Raw genomic sequence first — 16872 nt, forward strand, 5'->3', positions numbered from 1 at the left:
GTTTCTCATTTATGTTTATAATAATGCTCTGCAAACTCTGTTCAGGGTCAATAACCAGGAAGGGTTTTTGACTTTGATTTATTGGCAATTGCATACCTTGTCGCTAAATCGACATGCTTGGAAGTTTTTGTGCCTCATTTTCTTTTATTTCAGGTAATTAATTTAATAAGAGGGAGGAAAAGGTAGAGAGATGTGGAGAAGCATAAAGGGAAAAGAAAAAGGCGTACGGAAAAAGGAGGAGAGAAGGAGGAAGAAAGAAGGAAAGGAAGGGTCATGTAGGAGAAAGGAGAAGGAAGGGGGAAGAAGAGGAAGAGAAGAGGAGGGATGGCGGAGAGGGGTGGAGTAAAGGAGGAAGAAGAAGAGGAGGAAGGGAGGAAAAGTCAGAGAGGTAAAAGGTGGTCAGGAGAATGGGAGGAGGGAAAGGTAGGCAGAATGGAGGAAGAGAAGAGGAGGAAGAGGAAAGGGAAAGAAAAGGAAGGGAGGAGGAGTCAAGCGGGGGAAGGGAAGTGGGAAAGAAAAAGAGGAGAATGGAGGGAGGGAAAGAAGAGAGAAGGGAAAAAGGAAGAAGTGGTAAACAGGATGGAGGGAGGAGGAGGAAGAAGAGGGAAGAGAAAGAGAAGAGGAGGACAGTCAGAGAGAGGAAGGGAAGTAGGGAAGAGAGTATCGGGAGAAGAGAAAAGGTAGGCAGGGGAATGGAGGGGAGAGGGGTGGAGTGGAGAAGGAGGGGAGGAAGCAAGGAGAAAGAGGAAGGGAGAGAAACAGGAGGTGAGGCGGGGAGAGAAAGGAGCAGCCAGGAGGGAGGGAGCAGGAAGGAAGGGAAGGGAGGGACGGGGAGGGGCTCCTGGAGGGGCGGGGCTTTGGCTCTGCGGGCGGAGGCGGCGGAGAAACATGGCCGCGGCGGAGGCGGCAGAGACTCAGCTGATGCTGGGAGTGGGTCTGATCGGTGAGCGCTGCGCGCCCCGCCCGTCCGCCGCGGGCTCCGCACCCCTCTTCCTCTCCCTTCCCCTCTCCCCTTCCCCCTCGGCTCCCCATCCTCCCCTTTCTCGTGACGGAGTGCCCTCTGGGAGAAAGCCGCCCCCCGCCCCCCACGAGGTCCGGTGTTCTTCTGCGCCCCACTCCCCTCCCCCCCGGCGGCCCGGCTGCCCCGCTCTGCGCTTCGGGGAGGGGTCGGTGCAAGAATCGGGCACTTGGAATGACGAGGGCCCTTAAAGTGCTTTGAGGTCGCTGGGCCTTGGAGGTGCTGCCGGGGACCCCTTCTAGCCCAGATTTAGTTAGGAGCGGTGGGTTTGGACGCCCCCCTTATCTGATGGTCTGCGCGCTGCGCCGGCGGTCGGCCCGGCCCCCTCCTCCCTAGCTACCAGGAATGCTTTAATTCAGCCCCGACCTCCCCTTCCCCTCCTTCATGCTTCCTTCCTCAACTCCCTCTCCCGTCCAAATTTTTTTCTTCTACATAAGAATCCCATGTATGATGGAGGAAATAGTCTGCAATCTTTAACTGCTATTTTAATTTGTTATGATAAAAGCTATTTACTATATACATGATCCTGGGGAAGTCGCCTGCCTATTCGGGACCTCAGTTACCTCATCTGTAAAATGGTGCACCCCGAGGTTCCTTCCACCTCTAAATCCGCTTCTATGAAAATTTCTTCCCACCCCCTTTTGATAGGCTGAGATTCATAATAGGTATGAATGAATGGGAATTGAGATTTTAAAACATTCCCTGCAGACCCCTCCTCCCCAAAATCTTTCTAGTTTAAGAATTATACATGCTGAATGTTCTTTTATTGAGTTTTATTGAAGTTAAATTGAAGAAAATATTTTCCTTTTCTTTGGTATTATTATTATTATTATTATTACTAATCCCTATTTGGATAGTCCTTGATTTCTCTCAGTCCAGCCCCAGTGAAATAGATATTGGCAAATATTTCCATTCTCATTTTATAGAAAAAGAAATGAGTCATATGGTTAGAAAGGGACTAAACTAATACTTTGACCTCAAGTCTTCTAACTCCAGGACATTGATGGCCCTTTTTGGGGAGCTTGGAGTTCCAATGCACTGAAGTGAATGGTCCCTCCTATGATATACTGTGAACTTTCTATATGAAACCCAAATCAATTAGATTCCATAAATTGATTTCTTAAAGCACAAAACCACATTGATGAAGTTTGTGGTTTGTAGCATGTGTTGAAATCTGGTTTTAACTGAAAACATTTATCAAAGATGGCACATATCCAAATTTAAAGTTGTTTTGGGGATCTTCTTAAAGCTTTTTTTCTTGCATAAATAAATGCAAGAAGTTTTATATCTCAAAATTCCTGGAGTTTTTTTTTTGTTTTGTTTTGTTTTGTTTTTTTTAATGAATATGACATTGTCTTGAATGCAATTTAGTTTGATGTGGTTTGTCAATGGAATATGAATATGATTCAATATGATGGTACCTGAAAGGAAAAAATTAATTAAAAATAAATTCACTTATTATTTGTTTTCTATATCAAAAAGATATTGCTGCTTACTTCTACTGTTTTTATGTATATTGAAATCAAGTTTTATGCTGTCTTGGAAAAAAATTATAAATTATAAGGTACATTTGAACTAGTGCTTAATTTGAAATCAGGGAAACTAGATTCTTATCCTGACTAATATTTACTATCTGTGAGTTTTGGGGAAAATTATTTAACTTCTCTGCCTCTTCTTGTTTGCCCTTCATTTTGAAACCATGACATCAGGGAAGTGATGCCATGATATGCAAGTAAGTTAGATTTAAGTGAGGGAGGGCTATGCCAAGTCACTAGCCTCACTTTCTCCTCCAGAATTATCTGGGTCTAGTGGCCAGATATAGATTAGGACGACTAGAGGTGGCTCTGGATGCAATGGGAGCTCTTGACTTTCTAAAGCTAGGGTCTTTAACAGGCTTTAGTTGGATTAAGGAAATACCCATTCAATGATTAAGGTTAGGTAAAAAGTGAGGCAAAGAATGGCCTTTTTTACCTCATTTAAAAAAAAAGAAAAGAAAGAAAAAACAACTTTCTGTTTCTAAATCCTAAGATCCTCAGAAGGATCTTCTTATTTAGATGAGAACTTAAAATAATTATTGATTTTTTAAAAAATTCCAGCTCTTCAAATGAAATACAGAATATTAAATATAATGGGGGGGATTGACATTGTAGATACTGGAAATGTCAGAAAATAGATTTTTATAAAATGTTCCTTAATACCAGAGTTATAAATAGATGATTTTAAATAGAACCATTGATTGCACCCAGAACTGAAAAAGATTCTTAGAAAGCAACTAGTCTATACCCTTTCTTTTTTTAACCAGTGGGTAAACTGAAACTCAGACTGGAAATAACTTGCTTACATGGTCAGGGTTTCTTTGTTAAGTGGATAGCAGACTATTCGGGCAAACTGATCTTATTACCCAATCAATTCACTTCCTTAATGCTGTTTGACATTCTCACAGTGAACATCTTTCCACCATAGAAAAAGACACCAATGGAGATACTCTGTGGGTCTGGTGTTACCCTTCCACCACAGCTGAATTAAGAGACATGCTTTTGAGAAAATGCTGCCTCACAGGTGAAAATCAACAGCTTCACACCTTTGTATATGGCCAGTATAGAAGAACATGGTTTTATGTCACAACAACTGAAGTTCCAGATTCTTCTGTTTTAAAAACGGTAAGATTGAAAAGTAGGGGAATACCAGGTCTTTTGTATTTCCTTGTTATAAAAATGGTGATAGCTACTCTTAATGAAATACTTCAAGGTTTATACAGCATTTTACAGATCTCTTCCTTGGTCCTCTCTACAACCTTGTGAGGTAGGCCCTATCATAATTCTCTTTTTAGAGATGAGAAAAGTAGGCAGATGAGTTAGATGAGTTTTCCAGGGTCACACAGCTAGTAAATATCTGAGGCAAGTTTTGAACTAAATCTTCCTGACTCCAGGTCCAGTATTCTCTTGTTATAAATAAGGTAAGCACTAGTATATAGTATACGTGTGTATGTATATGTAAAATGTGAAAATATTTATTTCCTCAACAAAAATATTGCAACTTTTTAATTCAAAGAAACTGAGTACCATATGGATGTAGTAGGAAAAATTCAAAAGAATGAGTATTTTTTTTATTAAATCTGAATTTATGATTTCATTGGTGTGAAGAAGTCTTAGCTTAGAAGCCCTTTCTTTCAGGGCACCTGGGCAGATGATTTATAACTTTTGTCTTAATGAGTGGAAAGGTTCGGTAATTTGAGCAAAGTCACACAGCTCCTTTGTAATAGAAGTCACCTGATTGGTAAATAAAAGCCATTTATTTATATGAAATTTCATTTGCTGAGGCAGCTAAGTGGTACAGGGAATTGAATGAAAACCTTGGTGGAGTCAGAAAGATTTGAATTCAAATGCAGCCTAAGATACTTAGAAACTATGATCTTGAGCAGGATTTTACCTCTCTATCTTCATTTACTCATTTTGGGGATATTAAGAGCATCTTTTTCTCAGGGTTATTGTGAGGATGAAATGAGTTAATAATTGTAAAGTCTTTAGCACAGTGCCTGGCATAGAGTAGGTATTATATGAATGCTTATGTCCTTTAGTATTATATGAATGCTTATGTCCTTTTCCCTTCCCCCATCATCATATCTTTTTTTTTTCCCCCTGAGGCAGTTGGGGTTAAGTGACTTGCCCAGGGTCACATAGCTAGGAAGTATTAAGTATCTGAGGCCAGATTTGAACTCAGGTCCTCCTGACTTCAGGGCTGGTGCTCTATCCACTGTGCCAACTAGGTGCCCCAGTCATATCATTTTATTGGTCATTATACCTGTTTGAAAAAATTTAATGTTTTCTTTATTACACATTTTCTCTTTTATATCAAGAAACCTTGACATTCATTTAAAGTTTCTGTGATTCTCCCCCCCCTTCCCTATTTCTGTTATCAAAAGTTATTTTAAGGAAAAGTAAAAATGTTTATATACTATATAATAAGTATATTTCTCTTTTTTAGAAATTATGATATTTGGACATTATTTAAGATTAAAAAACACTCACATTTTCCTATTTGCAAAATTCCTAATTTTCCACATTTTTCCATGATCCCCTTCATACATGAGATTAATGAGGCAACATTAGTTGCTTGCTTTCAAAGTTATTTAAAGCATCAGTCCAGGATGATAGGAGTATAGATTTAGAGTTGGTGGGAGACCTTAAAGGACAAGTCCAGCCCTCTTTATAAGCAAGGAAACTGAGTCCCAAAAAGAGGCCATGTGACTTGACCAGAGTTACCCAAGGTTTTGCTGACTTTCAGTACAATATGCTGTCTCTAAGAGTACCAATTGCTTTCTAATACTTTGTCTTCCTCTTAAACCTAATTGCTATAGGTGATACACGTTTGTGTGTGTGTTTTTTTAAAGGAATTTTACTATAAAAACTATAGACTGATATCTCTCAAAGTTTTTTTTAAGGAAGTAATGATACTGTCTTAAATAGGTGTATATTAAATATTTCATTCATGCTTTCAAGTTGCAATAGAATCTGTCAAGTTAAACTATGGGTAATTTATGTTCGTCAAATTAGAAAATGGCAATGTTTAGCATAGTGTTTTGTTTTATTTTTCAATGTATCCTTTTGGTAACATGAAAACTTTTGAAGCCTTTTTCAGCATATTTTTTTAAAGTTCATAGACTTTGGTTGCAAAACACATGGCTTGAAGGTTATTCTCGTAGTTTAGAAACTGATACATTATACTTTGCTAGGTTTGGGGGAGGACTTTTTTTTTTTTAGTAGAATCTTTGGGGTTCTCTAAGTATACCATCATATTATCAGTAAAGAGTGATAATTTGGTTTCCTCATTACCTACTCTAATTCCTTAATCTCTTTCTCAACTTTTATTGCTAAAACTAGCATTTCTAATACATTATTGAATAGTAATGGTCATAGTGGGCAACCTTATTGGGTTGGGTTGGGAATCTTATTGGGAATGGTTCTAGTTTATCCCCATTACAATATGATGCTTACTGATGGTTTTAAATAGATGTTACTGACTATTTTAAGGAAAAGTCCATTTATTCCTATACTCTCAAGTGTTTTTAATAGGAATGGATGTTGGATTTTATCAAATGCTTTTTCTACATCTATTGAGATGATCATATGGTTTTTGTTTGTTTGGTTATTGATATGGTCAATTATACTGATAGTTTCCTAATATTGAACCAGCCCTGAATTCCTGGTATAAATCCTACTTGGTCATGCTGTGTTATCCTTGAGATGATTTTCTGTAATCTTTTTGCTAACATTTTATTTAGGATTTTAGTATCAACATTCATTAGGGAGCTTGGTCTGTAATTTTCCTTCTCTGTTTTCAACCTACCTGTTTTAGGTATCAGTACCATGTCTGTGTCATAAAAGGAATTTGGTAGGACTCCTTCATTCCCTATTTTTTCAAATAGTTTATATTGCATTGGGGTTAATTGTTCTTTAAATGTTTGGTAGAATTCACATGTAAATCCATCTGGTCCTGGGGATTTTTTCTTAGGGAGTTGATTAATAGCTTGTTCTATTCTTTTTCTGAAATGGAACTATTTAAGCACTTTACTTCCTCTGTTAATCTGGGAAGCCTATATTTTTGGAGGTAGTCATCTATTTCACTTAGGTTATCAAATTTATTGGCATAAAGTTGGGTAAAGTAACTCCTTATTTTTACTCTAATTTCCTTTTCATTGGTGGAAAGTTTTCCCTTTTCATTTTTAAGACTAACAATTTGATTTTCTTCTTTTTTTTTTTTTCTAATCAGATTTACCAAAGGTTTATGTATTTTATTGGTTTTTTCATAAAACCAACTCTTAGTTTTATTTATTGATTCAATAGGTTTTTTTTTACTTTCAATATTATTAATTTCTCCTTTTAATTTTAGAATTTCAAGTTTAGTATTTAATTGGAGGATTTTAATTTGGTCTTTGTCTAGCTTTTTAAATTGCAAGCTCAATTCATTGATCTTCTTTTTCTCTATTTTATTCAAGTAAGTCTCTAAAGATATAAAATTTCCCCTTATTACTGCCAAGAGAAACTTTTTGATGATTTTTCTTAGAGAGTGAATGTTAAGTATAAGAAACATTGAGTAGAATGGTTATAGTTTTTGTCTTTTTCTTTAAATACCTTATTGTCTCTTTGCTTTATTATAATATGAATATTGCTTTCTCTAAAGAGTCTTTTTTAAAGTATATTTCTCTTTTTCCTTTGAATAGGTGACTCATTTTTCTATTGTTCTGACTGCCAAAGATTTTAACCCTGAGAAATATGCTGCCTTTACTAGGATATTGTGCAGGTCTGTATGAAACTCATATTTAATGCTAATCTACAGATATGTACCAATTGTAGGAAATTTGACTCCATAGGATGGTACTGGTGTGAATGTAGGCAGACTTCCCTTAGAAATGATAAATTTAGGCTCATCAAATTTTCTGGTTACCTGAAGATTAAATAGAAATAGCTAATAAAATAAAAGTTTTAGTTTGATAGATTTTGGTTCCAACTTCTGGGCCTGAGAATCACAATTTTTTAATTCATTTCTTCCTGGAAAAGCTAGGGCTAATTGAAAGTCAAAAAGATACTTGGAATCACTTGAGTTGCTGGAATATAACACCCAGGATTGTTGCATTTACTTGCAATTGTCTGGTTTTACGAGTATGTTATCCCAGTGAGAGTCAATAGAACAATTGTCTGTTATAACTGTATCTGGAATGGAAAGAAAGGCCCAAGTCTAATTCAGTTATTTGTCCAGGACTCATAGTTGGTAAGAATGTGAGGCAGGATTCAAACTCAAGTCTTTTCAACTCTAAGAACAGATCTCTGTCTCCTTGCCCTATAATTTTCCTGCCATGCTATTCCATGCTGGATTCTCTTAACTGCCTACCAAAGCCTGACATTAGTTAGGCATCTAATAGGGGCCTGCCTTGTGTTGGGGATTATGAAAAAAGGTAAAAGACAGTCTTTGTTTCCTGGAAGAGAGAACAGGTAAATAGCTACATACAGACAAGATAGAGACAGTATGAATTGGAAGCTGTGACCAGAGGCCAGGCATCTGGCCCTATAGAGCTTGTTTTATTTTTCTCTATTGTAGTGCATTGTTTTCATTTTATAATGCTTTTTGGTGATTCCTATAAAGATTTTCCTGAATTTCTTTTTATTTTCTCAATATATTGTTGAACAATTAAATTTAGCAAAGGAGATGTACAATGTTATTGCCCATTCTACAACAGATGTAGTTTATTAATGATCTGTCTTCATTTTTTGATTTTGTTTCCTTCTCATTTTCTTCCCTGTGATGTTGCCTACAGAGTAGCACAGGCCCCAAATAGCAGATTCCTTGGCATTTCCTAAGGGGGGGAAAAAAATGGCACCATTTTTAAGAGGAAGACTCTTTAAGAAGTGACTTTACTTCAAATCTATGGTATAATTGTAGCAGAAAATTGGTCAGCATTTTTGATAGTTTTGACTGGATAATTTACCATTGGTGCATTTATTATGGGAAGTTTAGAAGTTTATGTGGGTGATATCCCTCAATCTCTATCTCTTTCCATAATTACCTTCACCTTTGAAGATTCTGATTATATGTCTGGGAGTCTTAGCACTTTTTTTGGGGGGAAAAAAAGCTTAAATTTTTGTTTTCTGTCAAAAAAAATTCTAGTGCTATATATTACATTTATGTGCCTGCTAAGGGGCAAAGTATCCTATTTGGTACTGAGGGAGCTACAAAGATGAATAAGATAATATTAATTCTTAGTAACTAAAGAAAAAGGGAATAAGATGGGGGCATAGGAAAGACATCAGCAGGTATTCTGAAATGTCTTTTGAGGGAGAGTTCTCTTTTGGTTAAGAGATGGGAGAAGGTTTCAAGTAGAGGTGAAATTTAAACTGGGCCTGAAGCTAGTTCAGAGATGGTGGAGAAGCAGATATTCTTTCTAAGAACACACACTTTGATTGTAAAAAGTAAAAGGAGGTGGGAAGTGGAAGGGTGGTGTTCTAGGGCATGAAAGTAATGTTGTTTTGAAGGGCTTTAAGGAAGCTTAGAGAATTCTTGTTCATTCTTTTGCCTAAATTTAAACCACCTCATACATGATGATAAAATTCAATTAAAACAGATTTCAAAGTTTTAATAAACTATTTGATGGTACCCAGGACATGATAAAAAGAAAAGTTTTTTTTTTGTTTTTTTTTTTTTTTTTTTTTTTTTTTTTTTTACTTCATAGAATGTACTTAAAACATGGGAGTCCAGTTAAAATGATGGAAAGTTATATTGCAGTTCTTACAAAGGGGATATGCCAGAGTGAAGAAAATGGCTCTTTCCTTAGCAAAGATTTTGATGCCCGAAAGGCCTACCTTGCAGGTTCTATCAAAGGTAAGCAAAATGGAATGTTATGTCTATTTATTATGGCTCTTATTATAAGAGAATAGCTAGACCAGTTCATGAATTTCATGACTTGGCTCCTGGTGGCTCATACCAGAATCCTTGCCTCTTTTATTAAAAAAAATTTTTTTAATCTCCTCATCACTGTATCCAGGGTCTCCTCATACACCTCAAACCCATTATCATCTACGATTTCATTTTCTCCTTCATCCCCATGGTTCTGTATTCTGCCTCCTCTTGCCCCAGCTTTAACCTAGTTCCCTAGTCTTGCTCTCCATACTGCAGAACTCTAGAATCACAGAGAGCCAGTAAAAAACATAGCTTCAATAATTTTGAAGTTGATAAGGATTGTTATTATTCTCTCATCTCTCCTGCATACCTTTTGTCTTATCTTGCCTCTCTGTGGCCATGTTATTATAATACCCTGTGTTCCATTTCTCCTTTTTCCTGCCAAAATGCAAGTACTATGTAAATAAGATACATATCTCTCTGAAACTTTGGAGTAAGGAATGATATGAATTCAAATCCTGCCTCTCACTTGAATTAGCTGTGTGACTGAGAATTCTTAAGGACCTAATAGGTTTTTTAAAAATTATTTAAAAATTATTTTTTATTGTATCTTTTTATTTACAAAATATATGCATGGGTAATTTTTTCAACATTGACCCTTACAAAACCTTCTGTTCCAAATTCCTCCCTCCTTCCCTCTACCCCTTCCCCTAGATGGCAGGTAGGAGGACCTAATAGGTTTTAAGAATTAAAGGAATGAAGCTTTGGGAGTGGTATGATAGCCAGTGGAGATGATATCTTTGCACAAGGAGATCAGCATTTTGATACCCTTTCATATATGTTTGGCTACTCAGGCTGTCTTATAGTATGGAGTCATTACTAAGACATATTAGATTTATTTGGTAAAGATGCATGTGTGAAAGTTTAGATATCTGCAGAATTGCAAAATCTGTTTAATCATTATATTAAAAAATAGAATAGCTTTAAGTATATATTTTTAAACAAGGATTTTTTTTCTTAGTAAAAACTTTGTTATTTTAATATAATAAAATTTTTAATGTAATAAATAATTTTTTTTAAAGATGTGGTATCTCAATTTGGAATGGAAACTGTCATCTTATATACTGCTCTAATGCTAAAGAAGAGAATTGTGGTCTACCACCCTAGAATAGAAGCTATCCAGGAATTTACAAGGTATTATACCATGACTCAACATTTTTAACCTGTCTAGAATGTTGCTTGGGGCCTTTTGCTGTGTTTTTGGCAAATGTTCAGAGTAAATGAAGCATGTAGAATAGCACTGAAATAGCATCTTTACCAAAACATAGAGTTGGAAGAGACATTAGAGAGCATGTATCACATTTGTGATGTTTAAAAAAAGGTTTTAGGTAATTTCTGGATAATTGAATCATTTTATTAATAATGCCAGCATTTTAATAAAAGGTCATTTGGCTGTTATATGTTCTTGGAAGAATAGGTGTTCCTTAGGGTGGAAATCAACTCTGACTGGTCATCAATCAATGAGAAAATGAGTATTACAGTAAGGGTCTTGGAATACATACTTGGATCAGTCACATCTCTCAAAGGAACTTAACAATTTCCATATCACCTATCTGACATAGGAGAGGATCCACATCTTCCCAAACTTGTCTGAGCAAACACAATGAACAGGAATGCACTCATTAACTCAAACTTAAAATTTCATTTACTGTCTAATTAGCTGTTGGCCTGGGTAAATCTCTGCCTAAAATTTCCCACACTGATTTTTGGAAGAAGAAATAAAAAAAGGGGAAAAAGCCATGATCCTAATAACAGTTGTTAAATACAAGATTGAAATAATAATTTCTCACACATTCTTATTTTATAGATGAATAAACTGTGGTTTAGAGAGGGGATAGGGAATAGCAAGATTTAATGGAAAGAACTGTACCTTTGGAGTAAAGAAATTAACATTTGAACCTAAGTTTTGCCACCCACTAGCCAGATGGATGCCAGCAAGTCATTTGGGTCCTCTGAAGTTCAGTTTCCTTGACTATAAAATGGAGATAATAATAATAATAACACATAAACTGTCTATTTCACATAGTCTTATGAGGAAAATGTAATTTCCTCTATCAGGCCCTTTGAAAATGCATTTATCTAAAAATCAATCAATTAATTTAAGAAGATACAGTTAAGAACTTTATAAATTCCACATCTTCGATTTTTAAAAAAAATCACTTTTTTGTTTGACTTAAATATAAATGATAAGTGCTTTTGGTGATCTTAAGCAAAGGAAATAGCTTTAAAAGTAATTGCAGAAAAGGGATGTATTTTAATACTTCTCTATTTAAAGGGAAATGACGGTAATGGAAATCCCCTAAATCACTGACTTTTGAGAAGAATTTTTAAATGACTAGCATAAAATACATTGTTTTTGTACATAAATTTTTTAGAGTTTTAATCAATTTTAATCCTTTTGTAATATTTAAATTCAAGATTATCTATTCATTTATCTTTAAAATAATTTTTTTTCAGTCAAAAAAAATCCACTTTTTCTTTTCTTGGAGAATGAATAATGAAACCCCCATTATAAATATGTATAATAAAGCAAAAACATTTTTGGCCACACTAAAAAAAAAAAATCTTAATCTGCACTGTCATTCTATCACCCTAAATCACTCTAAGTAATTGGACTTGCTTAGCATATTTCTTCATGAGTCTTCTGGAGTGGTGATTAGTCATTTCATCAGTCTTTCAAAGTTATCATTACAATATTGTTGTCATTGTAAAATAATATTTTTGTTTATTGTTCACTTTGTTCTGGATCCATTCATAGAAGCGTTCACAGGTTTCTCTGAAACTAATGCTCTTATTGTTTCTTTTAGTATATGATTTCATTACATTTATATGTCTTAACTCATTCAACCATTCCCCAATTGATGAACACTCTATCAGTTTCCAGTTTTTTGCCACTGCAAAAAAAATGGTCATATATATTTTTTCTTACATCCTTAGAGTTTGTTTTTCTTAGGATTAATTCCTCTCTTCATATATTCTTTCTCTTATTATGAACCCTTTTCTCTTTTCTTTCCCTCTTGTTTCCTTGTTCATTGAAATTTATTTCTCTATATGTGTTTATATATGTTTTTTTTTCCTTTAGTCAGTTTAGATGAAATTAAGGTTTAATGACCAACTCATCCCTGCCTTTCTCCTATTATATATATGTTATATATAATATATATTATATATATATAGTGTACCCCAATTATATAATTTTTCCTATCCTATCCTTCTTCTCCTTTCTCTTCCCCATCCCAGTATATTCCTCTTTTTCCTCCCTTCCTATCTTTTTATTCTTCAATTAAGATCATCAAAACACAATAGAACCACTTCTAGGTCTTCTGTCTAGTCAAACTCCTCTCTGTGACCCTTGATGATGATAAGATTCAGAGTTGACACAGGTATCATCTCCCTGCATTAGTGTGTAAACAGTTTAACTCTGTTTTGTCCCTATGATTGCTTATTCATTTTTACCTTTATGTGCTTCTCTGGAGTCCCATGCATTTACTTTCCATCAGCCAATTAAACATTTTTTTTTTTTATTATAGCTTTTTATTTACAAGATATATGCATGGGTAATTTTTCAGCATTGACAATTGCAAAACCTTTTGTTCCAACTTTTCCCCTTTTTCCCCCCACCCCTTTCCCCAGATGGCAGGTTGACCAATATATGTTAAATATGTTAAAGTATAAATTAAATACAAATATGTATACATATCCAAACACGTATTTTGCTGTACAAAAATAATCGGACTTTGAAATATTGTACAGTTAGCCTGTGAAGGAAATCAAAAATGCAAGCAGACAAAATATACGGATAGGGAATTCTATGTAATGGTTCGTAGTCATCTCCCAGAGTTCTTTTCCTGGGTGTAGCTGGTTCAATTCATTACTGCTCTATTGGAACTGATTTGGTTCATCTCATTGTTGAAGAGGGCCACATCCATCAGAATTGATCATCATATAGTATTGTTGTTGAAGTATATAATGATCTCCTAGTTCTGCTCATTTCACTCAGCATCAGTTCATGTAAATCTCTCCAAGCCTTTCCTGAATCGTCCTCTGTCATTTCTTACAGAACAATAATATTCCATAATATTCATATACCACAATTTATTCAGCCGTTCTCCAGTTGATGGGCATCCACTCAGTTTCCAGTTTCTGGCCACTACAGAGAGGGCTGCCACAAACATTCTTGCACATACAGATCCCTTTCCTTTCTTTAAAATCTCTTTGGGATATAAGCCCAGTAGAAACACTGCTGGATCAAAGGATACGCACAGTTTGATAACTTTTTGAGCATAGTTCCAAATTGCTCTCCAGAATGGCTTGATGTGTTCATAATTCCACCAACAATGTATCAGTGAGCCTGTTTTCCCATGTCCCCTCCAGCATTCCACATTATCTTTCCCTGTCATTCTAGACAATCTGACAGGTATGTAGTGGTATCTCAGAGTTGTCTTAATTTAACCAAACATTTATTAAGCTCTTACTATATGCCAGACATTGTCCTTAGTACTAAGAATGCAAAAAGAGGTGAAACTCAGCCTCGTCCTTAAAGGAGATTGCAAGTTAATGGGAGAGGCAATAACTAAACAAATATGTATAAACAAGCTATGTAAAGAGGGAATAGAAAATAATTGAAAGAGGAATGGTAGTAGAATTCTCTGAAACTCTTGTTTTTTCATCAGGAATTCTTAGAAGTCTAGTGTTTCTTTTAAAGTCCATTCCCCCATTTTTTTCCCATAGGATTATTTTCATTTTTCTTAGATAAGTTATTCTATAACATTTGACTTCTATAATATTGTATTCCAGGCTCTCCATTTCTTTATAATAGTGTCTGCTAAATCTTGTGTAATCTTGACTGTTACTTCTTGGGACTTTAATTTTTTCTGGCTGCTTGAAGTATTTTTCATTTGATCCTGAAGTTTTGAGTTTGGGCTATAATGTTCTTGGGCATTTTTATATTGGGGTTTCTTTCAGAAGGTGACTGCTGGACTTTTTATATTTCAACTTTGCCCTCTAGTTGTAAGAGATCTGGATAGTTTTCTTTTAGGATTACAGCTTTCTTTTCTTTCTTTCTCTCTTCTTCCTCTTTTTAAAAAATTTTATATGTTTTATTGCATTTTTATTTGGGATGTTAAATATTTCCCAATTTCATTTCTTTAAAAAATTTTATTAATAATTAATAAATTTTAAAATAAAAATACAATAAAACACAGAAAATTTAAAAATAAATACTTCAAGCAGCCAGAAAAAATTAAAAAAAAAAAAAAAAGAAAGCTAGAAAACCCAGAGAGAGCACTATGGGAAATGAGTGTAGACCATAACATAGCAGTTCCACTCTTTCTGTTTTAATATTTTTTTAAATAATAGCTTTCTTGTTTTCAGAATATATACAAAGATAGTTTTCAGCATTCATCCTTGCAAAACCTTGTGTTCAAATTTGTTCTCCCTTCCTTCTTTTACCTCTTCCCCTGAACAGCAAGTTTCCAACATATGTTAAATATATGCAATTCTTCTATAAATATTTCCACAGTTATCATGCTACACAAGATAAATCAAATCAAAAATGACAAAAAATGAGAACGAAAACAAAAAGCAAGTAAACAACAACAACAACAAACCATAGAAAATACTATGTTGTAATCCATATTCAGTCCCCACAGTTCCCTTTCTGGATGCAGATGGCTTTCTCCGTCTCATTGCAATTGGCCTGAATCATCTCATTCTTGAAAAGAACCACGTCATCAGAATTGATCATAACATAATCTTTTTGTTGCTGTGTACAATGTTTTATTGGTTCTACTCACTTCACTTAGCATCACATCAGTTCATGTAAGTCCCTCCAGGCTTCTTTGAAATCATCCTGCTGATCATTTCTTATAGAACTGTTATGAGCCAGAACTCTGAACTTGAAACAAAGGTTTCTTACAAGGTACTGTCAGTGGAATTGATAGAGACAATAGTTATCTAATTTAGCATGATTCAGTATGACTGATTTAATCCTGCAAGGAGATGTTATGGTCCAGAACTTGAAACAAGGTACTAAGTGGAATTGAGGAGACAATTTTTTTTTAATAACTTTTTATTGATAGAACGCATGCCAGGGTAATTTTTTACAGCATTATCCCTTGCATTCACTTCTGTTCCGATTTTTCCCCTCCCTTCCTCCACCCCTTCCCCCAGATGGCAAGCAGTCCTTGAGGAGACAATTTTAAAATCTAGTTTAGCTTTGATTTGGATAATACACTATGACCAAGTAGGATTTATATCAGGAATGCAGGGCTGGTTCAATATTAGGAAAACTATTAGCCTAATTGACTATATCAATAACCAAATTAACAAAAACCATACGATCATCTCAATAGATGCTGAAAAAGCATTTGATAAAATCCAACATCCATTTCTAGTTTAGCATTGATTTAATCCTACAACAAATAATGGTTTCCTATAATGATTGGTGTATACTCAGTATGAGGCATATAAGCAAGAAGCTCTCAGGGCTAGGAGGACAGGCGCACTAGAAGCTCTTGGAGGCTGAGACAGATTCATTCTTTCTTCCACCTTTGTTGTGGCTGGAGGCTGAAGCACAAACTCTTGGAAATCAGGATGATTCAGAAGTCAGAGAAGGCAAGGCAGGAGCTCAAGCTCTCGGAACCAAGGCCAGACTGAAAGGCTCTCCAGAAAACTGCCCAGCCGCAGGAAGGAGACAATAAAGGATTTGGACTTTAACACCTTGGCTGCATTTGGGGTGATTACTGAACTGAAACAAAAGCTGCCTCCAGAGACCCCAAGAAAACCCCAACAATAGAATATTACGTTTTAGAGAAGAATATTACATAGAACAATAATGTTCCATAACATTCATATACCATAACTTATTCAGCCATTCCCCAACTAATAGGCATCCACTTAGTTTTCAGCTCCTTGCTACTACAAAAAGGGCTACTACAAACTTTCTTGCAATATGGGTCCTTTTCCCTTTTTTAAGATGTCTTTGGGATACAGGCCCAGTAGAGACACAATTGGATCAAAGGGCATGCAGTTTGATAGCTCTTTGGGTATAGTTCCATATTATCTTTTCCTGTCATCTTAGCCAATCTGAGAGGTATATAGTGGTACCTCAGAGTTGTCTTAATTTGTATCTCTGAGATCAATAGTGATTTAGAGCATTTTTTCATATGACTAGAAATGGTTTTAATTTCTTTATTTGAAAATTGTCTGTTCATATTCTTTGACCATTTATCAGTTGGAAAATGGCTTGTATTCTTATAAATTTGAGTCAGTTCCCTATATATTTTAGAAATGAGGCCTTTATCAGAATCTTTGGATGTAAAAATTTTTTTCCCAATTTTCTACTTCCCTTCTAATTTTGTCTGCATTGGTTTTGTTTGTTGAAAAACTTAATATAATCAAAA

The 16872-nt window shown here is 35.2% G+C and overlaps 1 protein-coding gene across 1 annotated transcript in view; it reads left to right on the forward strand.

Annotated features, from left to right (window-relative positions):
• The first annotated feature begins 851 nt into the window (after positions 1–851).
• Positions 852–16872, forward strand: part of DENND10 (DENN domain containing 10) — a 29960-nt gene continuing 13939 nt past the window's right edge. The window contains exons 1-5 of the mRNA XM_051981526.1: positions 852–943; positions 3482–3678; positions 7239–7318; positions 9243–9391; positions 10492–10603. Coding sequence (XP_051837486.1) covers positions 889–943; positions 3482–3678; positions 7239–7318; positions 9243–9391; positions 10492–10603 — 593 coding nt within the window. The 5' untranslated portion in view covers positions 852–888. The remainder of the gene's footprint in view (positions 944–3481; positions 3679–7238; positions 7319–9242; positions 9392–10491; positions 10604–16872) is intronic.

The sequence above is a fragment of the Antechinus flavipes genome, chromosome 2 (assembly GCF_016432865.1).
Source record: "Antechinus flavipes isolate AdamAnt ecotype Samford, QLD, Australia chromosome 2, AdamAnt_v2, whole genome shotgun sequence".
Classification (NCBI taxonomy): Eukaryota; Metazoa; Chordata; class Mammalia; order Dasyuromorphia; family Dasyuridae; genus Antechinus; species Antechinus flavipes.